The sequence below is a fragment of the Equus asinus genome, chromosome 4 (assembly GCF_041296235.1).
Source record: "Equus asinus isolate D_3611 breed Donkey chromosome 4, EquAss-T2T_v2, whole genome shotgun sequence".
In the NCBI taxonomy this organism is placed as follows: Eukaryota; Metazoa; Chordata; class Mammalia; order Perissodactyla; family Equidae; genus Equus; species Equus asinus.
Genome location: NC_091793.1, coordinates 125,191,230 through 125,200,379, shown reverse-complemented (window position 1 = coordinate 125,200,379; position 9,150 = coordinate 125,191,230). Strand labels below are relative to the sequence as shown.

The 9,150-nt window shown below is 33.9% G+C and overlaps 1 protein-coding gene and 1 long non-coding RNA gene across 10 annotated transcripts in view; one reads left to right on the top strand and one right to left on the bottom strand.

Moving 5' to 3' along the window:
• The first annotated feature begins 292 nt into the window (after positions 1-292).
• On the top strand, positions 293-2,846 carry LOC106838712 (uncharacterized). Its single transcript, XR_001399930.3, has 3 exons — positions 293-701; positions 1,691-1,740; positions 2,635-2,846. It is a non-coding gene; the product is annotated as an uncharacterized lncRNA (long non-coding RNA).
• Positions 2,847-5,641: 2,795 nt separating this feature from the next.
• GULP1 (GULP PTB domain containing engulfment adaptor 1) overlaps positions 5,642-9,150 on the bottom strand; it is a 271,062-nt gene continuing 267,553 nt past the window's right edge. For all 9 annotated transcript variants that reach the window (XM_070508229.1, XM_070508227.1, XM_070508230.1 and 6 more), the window contains one exon: positions 5,642-7,624. In XM_070508229.1, the coding sequence (XP_070364330.1) occupies positions 7,553-7,624 (72 nt within the window). In that variant the 3' untranslated portion in view covers positions 5,642-7,552. The remainder of the gene's footprint in view (positions 7,625-9,150) is intronic.

Below are 9,150 nucleotides of genomic sequence, written 5' to 3'. Positions count from 1 at the left end.
GAGATAAAAAGACTGTTGAACAGTCTTTAACATGTAAGATTCAAAATGATAAAACATAGCCTTCCTTTTACTTTTCCATTTATTTTGTTTTGTTAGTTGTCAGATAATTTTCATGCATTGCTTTTTGGGACATTTTTATCCAATTTTCCTTTGACCTTCTAATTTTTAGTTGGGGAACAGTGCAGGAAACAATCTGGTTTTGATGGAATCCCAAATTTTTGTTAGTGTATGTGTGTTCTAAATAAACTCAACTAGGTCATATGACTCATGAGCTTTCCATGCTCTCAGTGACTATTTTATGTCCACAAGCTTTCTAATTAATTTTGTTTGATCAGACAAACAATGTTGATTGCTTCTTTTTAAAATAATTAAACTGGTGGCTAACAAGGAGGTACTGCTTTAGGGTTTTTGGTGAAATACCTTGTAAAGGTTTGTATAGACTCGATCAATTTGCAGAACAGAAATAAGTACTCAAGCCCCTTTCGGCTTTCAAGGACAGCTGTTTGCTCTAGTTTCAGCCCTCTGATTAAGGCTTCAGGAAGGGACACAGAGCGATGAGATATGCAATTGCTGCCTTTGGAAGACTTAACAAGCATGTAGAGGATTTCTATGTTCTCTGCATTTTCTTTTCTTTATAAGTACAGCAAAAGGAAAACTTCAAAAACGCTACCCAAAGGAGTATAACTCAACAGACGTCAAAGGTAAGTTTTATTTGAAAACATTTCAAGTAAGTATTCTAATATTCATGTTCTCACATATGAAGCTTCATTATAAAGCCTAAACACATACCAGCAGGTTCCTATAAAATCCAGAAATACAACAAAGTCTCTGTGAATCTAAATATTTCTCTCCATGTAAACATATTTAAGAATACTTGTGTTTTGATATTACAATGTACTATTGTCTTATTCATTCCAGCATTTCTTTGCTGGCATTTTCAAGGTTTGATGTTTCCTTGGACACAGTAGCGCCTCTGAATTCCTTTGAGACAAGCATCATCTATCTTGAATTAACCTGAAAATGTGGCAAGCCATTCATACTTTTGAAGAGAAGCACAGGCCCCACTGCTCCAGCGTAAATATGCTCTGAGGTCTGTCTTTCAATGTGTCCCTAGGGGTAGGAAAGATGAAAAAGGAGAATCTTAGAATCATGCTTTGCCTTGCATTCAGCTTTATTATGAAGGGACAGAATTCTATACACAGATTTTGAGAAAAACAGACACAGAGGCTGGGATAGTTTCGTGGCGTCTGCTGTCCTCTTTTACAGGACTATTGCCAGACATGCACTATTTACCTAGGAGCCATTGATTAAATATTTATTTATAACTAATGTGTAAGTAAAAGATGAAATATGTGGTTTCTATGACAATCTTTTTAAATCTTTGGTTTACTTGGAGGACTTTCTTTCTTTTTTATGCCAAGAATAGCTAATGTTCATGAACTTCATGAACCCCATTACATGACTTTCCCAAAGTCAAAGACCAGACTAGAGCTGTAACCCTCAGCATAACATGATATTATTAAATTTTAAATCTTAGTTCAGTGGTTCCCTGTAAATCAGACTGAGTTGTTCTAAAGCAAATGTAGCTTATCTAAGTAATATTTTTTAATTACTTAAAAATTCAAGTAAGGTATGGTTTAATGATTTTCAAACTCAAGTGATTCTAAGAAAGTAATATTTGTTTTTCTAGTTGCCATTGATGACAAGAAGTCGTGAAACAAGTGACCAGCTTATCTTCAGGTATTTTCCTGTTTAATTCCTTTTATGTAGAAAAGATGAAAACTGCAGGCGTTACCAGAGGCTTAAAGAGGAATCACTGTAGAAATAGCTTGTTACACAATTGCATCATACATCTTACTCCCTAGCTTGCAAGTGGTCCAAACTGACTTAAAAGTGAACAGGTCAAATATCTGTGCACAGCCACTTTGCCAAGTGTGGGTTAGCTGATATCGCTGAATATTTATGACTATCCCCTCACTACCTGTCTCCTCCCATTCCCTGTACTGTCTAGTACAAGTTGTTTATTGTTTTTCAATTAAAGCAGATATGGAGAATAAAATAAAGAACTGAATAGCTAAAGGAAGTGTGTGTATGTGACAGAAATTAGTATAAGCTGGGGGCTGGCCCCGTGGCCGAGTGGTTAAGTTCGCGCGCTCCGCTGCAGGCGGCCCAGTGTTTCGTTGGTTCGAATCCTGGGCGCAGACATGGCACTGCTCATCAGACCACGCTGAGGCAGCGTCCCACATGCCACAACTAGAAGAACCCACAACGAAGAATACACAACTATGTACCGGGGGGCTTTGGGGAGAAAAAGGAAAAAACAAAATCTTTAAAAAAAAAAAAAAAAAAAGAAATTAGTATAAGCTGAATGTTTGCCAAAATCTCTCTGCATACACTTCTTACATATACTTAGCTATTGAATACCAATTATTTATGATACTGATAGTAAACAACTGATTTTGAAAAGTATATAAAAAAAGCAAAATGACAGAAAGCACTGGAAACTAATAGTTTTAAATTAGTCCCAGAGTTAATTTTTTTTCAACTACTAGTAGACTTAGCCATAAAATTCTTTTATTTTTTTCTTTCAAAATGTAGCCAAGAAACAAACATCTTTCTTTGCTTTCTTTGCAGGAAAGAACCAGTATCTGGATTATTTCCAGGCCATCCAGACAGTTATTTCAACTGGAACAAGTGACCTTTGGAACAGACTAGAACATAGCAGTCTGGCCAGACAGAGGGGAGGGAGTAGTCAACTGGGAAGGGCCCCAACATGTTCTTGTGAAATGTCACTGGAAATAAGAGGACAATAAAAAGTTAAGGACAAATAAATGAACTTAAAAATATTTAAGTCAATAAAAACTGTGTGACCACAATATGGAATTCAAGGGAAGATACAGTCTGAGACTTTAGCTATCATTCTTTAATAGACATGCTCAACAAATATAGTTCTTCATCCCCTTGAGTACAGATAATGTCCCTTAATTATACAACATTCATCTTTGAATATTCACAGCCTTGTAGAAGCCCAATAATTATGTTTTTCCTCCCTCAATTGGGCCGTATTTCCTTAGTTTCTGATTCTATGGTGGTTGTTTGATACTCTTAGAGAATTGTCAAGATCTTTATTTAGTAAATTATTGCTGCAGGAAGATAGTTAAAAGTAAAGATTTCATTAGAGAGGAGAGAGTGATTATCTCCTTTGAACATTTACATAGAAAGCACGTGGTTCTTTTCTTTCACAGAGAGCATAAGAAGTTTTAGTTCACAGCCTTAGCAAGAAGCATGCTAAAGAATCATTCAGCTTTTTACTGAACGCTTATGGGTATAGTGCTGGACTTGGCCCAAAAAAGATATGACAATGTCAAGGCAATATCTCCTTCAAGATTTTTGGAGAATAAATAGAAAAGTTAAAAATTATTAAAAATATTTTAAAAGATTTTCCAAGACAGTATTTTATAGGTTTATGCAAAATACATCAATAATAAGTTGATAAAGTACAATTTACTGATCAAATGCTATAGAGATTCAGAATGTCCTTTAACAGAGAATTTAATTAGTACACTAGTGTGTACCTGGGAATTCTTTCAAGAAGATAACTCTCACAGCTTCTAGCCGGGTTCCCTTTACTGAAAACAGCAACATTTAAAAGCCTTACTGCGTGTTCCAAAGTGCCTATAGAGTTGTTTGCAAACTGGAAAAGTTTGGCTTGATAAATTTTGAGTGTGCCTCTGAATGAATGCCAAAAATGTGGCTACGATAAACGACATAGTGTAAGTTTTTGCAAACTTTTAGTTATACAATTATAGTGGTACTATTAACTGACATAAAACCCAAGGTTGGTGATATAGAAATAAGAAATTCAGCTGTTTCAATTTATCATGTAATGTCAGGAAAATTTGAACTGAATCTTTAAATTTGACTCCTACTTAAATTTACCAGTTTTTGAATATTATTTAACTATGATTTTGGAAGTAGTGTGACTTGAGTCCATGAACTAGAGTGAAAACAAATGAATCCAGAGAAGGGTAATGTCTTCTGCTATTTAAATAATATCAATATTTCATAAAAACTCACTTGAAAGCAAGGAACTAAGACCATAAATTATTTTAGGAGGCGGTCTCCTCACTAGAATAAGGGAATCCCACTCTGAATGAATTCTAAGGAAAATATGTTTTAAGGGAGAGATTTCTAGAAGTGCATTATATTTGTACCATAACAACATAAGATCAAGACATGGAGCAAGTATAAGAATTAAGGTTTGTGTCAAATTTGCAGGATGAGCATTGATGGAAGAAGTTCTTGAGAAATTTGTCTGAGGCTATCTAGGAAGGAAAAGACACTTAAGTTAGGCCCTTCCTGCAGGAGACACGGGGGTCTGAGGGCAATACTAGCCATGCCCATGGCAACAGAATGTTAGCTGCCTAGAAGGGGTGTAGTTTGGGTGGAGTCTGAGATTTAGTTGTCAAAACTGAGTTCAAGATTCTTCAAGCAATTTAACAGAGGCTGAAATCCAAAATAATGAATAAATATTGAATTTGGAACTATATATGGAAACATTGGAACAGAAAAATATTAACAGCCAGTTTTTTTATGGTTATGTTAAGAACATCAAAAAACGAAAAAAAAAAGTCAGCGTTTAGAAATACAACGCAAAATCTATCTGAAAATGAATTCCAATAATGTGACCAACATTTTTTGAAAAAAATTCAAATCCAAAACATAGGAAACAAGAAGAGATGAGGGAAATTATTGCTATTGGTCTGTCTTGATAAGTCTCACACTGGATATCTAAGATTATAGGCACTAGCCAGTGCTAGGTACCCAAATTTAATCAGTTAAATATAAGTGCTCTTGGGGAAGTTTTTGGTTCACACAGAACATTAATACACGTTGGTTTTCATTTATTAATTCATGTTTTTGCCTTACTTTTCCTTCATGACAATAAGCTAACTGAAGGGAGGGATCTGGTCATCTTCAATTTAACAATGTCTGTTAGCAAACTTAGTAGATGTTTTCTTACCCACATAATACATATTATTCACAGAATGAGTAATAAATGAATTTTGTTGAATGGATTGATGAATTGTTTACTGGTGTGCAAAGGCTGTGCATGTGAGTCCTGTGTGTCTTTAAAATATTTGACATTGTGTTTTGAATAGGTTCAAAACTTCTTCATGACATTTCAGTTAGCCACAACTCAAGTCCTATGATCAAGTCCACTGTTTTAAGACTATCCACCAAGACACCCTTTGGATTATTACTAGGTTAAAAAGGCTCTCAATTTTGAAAAGAGATATTTACGCAATACAGTTATTGCACCAGATGCTTCTGGAGAAAGGAACCAAATTATGACCTCTCTCACCAGCAGGATCAAGTCCATTGTTTTCACAACTGAAAGATATTTGCTCATAAAGTTAAAATGTGTGTGGGCTGTAAGAAATGAAGTTAAAGCTCTTTCTTCCTTCCTTCCTGCCTCCCACCCTCCCTCCCTCCCTCCCTCCCTCCCTTCCTTCCTTCCTTCCTTCCATCTCTTTCTCTTTTTCTTTCAATTCCATTTTGTAAGCAGGAAAATGTCATGTAATTAGCTTCAGAATGTGTCTACATTAATTAGACATTATTGAATGAATAAATTATACAATTTATTTAAAATCATTTATTCTTGGCAAAGTCAAACATATCATTGAGTTTACATAGAAATACAATTTTCAACTGGATCTTCATAAAAATGCACTGGTGAAATAAATGTTCATAATTAATGACCAATTATGTACTATTTAATCATGCCAGTAGCAGAATTGATTACCATTAAAAATTGGTAAAGTAACATATCTTAAATGTGCAAATACCATCTTAGTATACTCTATTGTGTTAACCATTGATAATAAATGGCCACTAAATATATACCTATTACATAAAGCTTTTTAAGGAACAATAAAAATACAAATTCTATCTGTTAAAAAAAGCCATTGATATGGCTTCTAAACATCCTCATTATACAAATTCCAAAATACTATATGACAAACAAAATTATAAAGACTCTTCTTTATGAAACATATACTACCTTCTAATTAAGGTACAACTTAGCAGATAACAGAAAACAAACAAGAAGGTTTATATATACTGGAGAAGATTATGAAGATACATACAAATATAATATTGCATAAGCATATTTGATTTCTTTTCCTAGTGAAAATGTACCTTTAGCACTTGAAAATTTCCATGAGTAAAAGAAAAATCTATTTTTGAGATCTACCCCAATCCAAGCTCACATTTTCATTAATTTAACTTATTTTTCCCATAACGTGATGAATCACATTATAAATTTGACCACACATTTTTGTTGCAGCAAGTACAAATTACAGTCTGTTGCATAACGGGCAAAGGGATAGGAAACAAACATTTTCAAAGGTCAAGGTTTATCAGCACATCAAGAATGAGATGCAAGAAAATTTTATTGTACACGTTAGACTAAACTAAGCAGCAACTTGACTTTTGTGAAAAATGAGATTCTCACTTCAACAAAACAAATACAAATTAAATTTGCTAAATATGTTTGATGATTCATAAAGAATAGTTGCCATAGATTTTAAAGCATCGACACTAATGAAGCATCACAAAATAAGCTTTGGTGAGAAAATATCTTTATCAAAGGAGAAAATATTGGATACTCTTATTCAGTGAGAAAAAATATATTTGGTAAAGATGGGTTATAGACATTGCAACTACAGGCAGCATATATTTCCAATATTTTTTAGGCAACATCAGATCAGATGATGTTTAGATGGTTGCAATATAAGCTATCCATTAGAAATTAAATTTTAAACGTTTTGTAAAGAGAAAATTTTCATTTTTTCCCCACGATCTTTGTTTATTAAATAAATAAAATATTTAGAGTATAACTCATAGTAACTAACATTATTACCTTGCTCTTACTAATAAATACTCTAAATACGTTTGGTTTAATTTTTATTGGAATTTATAGGATTTTTGTTATTTTACCTGTTAAAAATGACGTGGTGGCATTATATTCAAAGTTTACGTTTTTCCAATGACATGAACAACATTTAATACATAAAATGGCATCTGTCTAATGAATGGTAACATGTTTATTGGTTTGAATATAGAGCATATTTAGATTGATACTGGTATATCTCCTCAGGACTTTGAAAGGTATCATTAAGATATGGCTTTTGGGAGTCAGTAATAAACTAGCAGCCTGGAGAATGAACACAAATTTCAAGATGCTAATTATTTAGAATTCAGACACAAGGCAGATACTTGCATAATTTGTTTTTTGATTATAAATTCACCTACAACAGAAACAGAAAGGAACATAAAAGTATGATTTACTTACAGCAAGTTGTTTTTAAAATAAAACATTACAGATCAACAGAGAAGGTATGAGGAAATTCTACTGAAATAATTTTCAAAAAGTTAGATATTCAAAAATATATTGGCACATGTATAGTTCCTGTCATAAAGTAATAATGAATGATATATATGTCTATAAAACAAATTTAAGGTGAATCGGGATCTCTTGTTCTTGGCATCAGCACCTGCTGTCTACCGGGTCCAGACAAAATACTGTGCCTTCAAGAGTTAGTCCCATTTTGAACCCCTCCTGCAAAACAGAGTAAAATCATTGAAATAGGAAATGCTCATGGCAAGAAAAAAAAAAATCAGTAAATGAAAAATTCCACAAACAGAAGTTGAAATCTTCATGCTATAATATAAGAAATAATTATATGTCAAATGTTGGCTTGTCTAATTTTTGTATATGTGTATACCTCCGGCAGTTCTTCACACCCATTAGCATCTTAAATGTTTTAAATATATGTGAGATTAGCATGCATGAAAGACTGCAGAAAACAGAAATATATGGAATTAAGTAGTTTTAAGACAAAGTTTTTTTCAGTAAACTCTATTAATTATGCTATTTTATTGTAGCTTAAACCCCTCTGTTGACTTTAAGGATCAATATTCATTTGACTGTAAGTAAGACAGCTAGACCTCAAACTGATGAAAGGTTCAAGACAGTCTGACAGTTTTCACCTTTTCTTCCTGGTTATCACTGTCCAGAGCCCGGGTAAATACTTTTAGTAAACACAATGCCATAGCATATGTGGAACACAGAACTGCAGACTTCTTTGTCATGGAGAAAGCTTCCTCTACCAGTCCTGCTGTTGCTTGTAGTTGCAAGTTGTTGCTCTGAATCCCACTCCCTCTAGCACGCCTTAGATGTTTCTCGGAGTTAAGATGCCTTTGATTTATTGAGAGCAAGTACACAATTGCTGTGAAAGTTTTTTTTCTCCCCTAAGATTTTGAGTTAAAAGTTAGTGGCGAAGGAGTTTGTCTTTCTCTACTCCAAGCTCTCTTCTTTTTTTTGCATAAAATAATTGAACTATGGGCTATGTCTGGTCTTACCACCTCCCCCATCCCCATCCTTGCCCATAATCTATGTACACAGGCCTACAAAGAAGAGATGAAAAGTACAGACTCACATTAATCAGTGGAATTGGAGGCCACATTTTAGGTTTCCCTGTAGAAGCAATGTGGCAGTGTTCTCTCTCTCTCTGTCTCTCTATATACCTACCTTTCTTTCTTACTAACAGAACTGAAATTTTGTTCAGGGAGGTAATTTGTAGTTTGGGGTGGCCATGTGACACATTATTGGCAAATGAAACGTAGACAGCAATCTATTCCCGAGGAAAAGAAAACGTCTTTGAAAGAGAAGGCCTTTGTCCTCTGTTCTGCTTTGTGTTTTCTTTAATTAGATGGTATCTACTTGTGTGTTAGCCTATTGTGTATCTCTTTGCATTTCCCCAAATTACTTTCATTTAGAATAGGTATCTAATGTACTTATCTTATTACAAATCCAAAGCAAACATTATCATATAGACGAAGAAAATCTTATAAACTGTAAGCCACACCTTAATGGCTATTAATGTTCAGGGAATGCTCTTCATTAGGTCCACAGCACAAAGACCACATAGCAATGCCATCACTGTAAAGGTTTTCCAAAACTTCTTCCAAGTACTTAAGAAATTACATTTAGTTGAGCAAGAGTCAGGGTACTTACCTTTATTTTTTAAAAGCCTGTTCTTATCACAAGAAGAAGTATTTTGTCATATGTATGCATATTTTTAA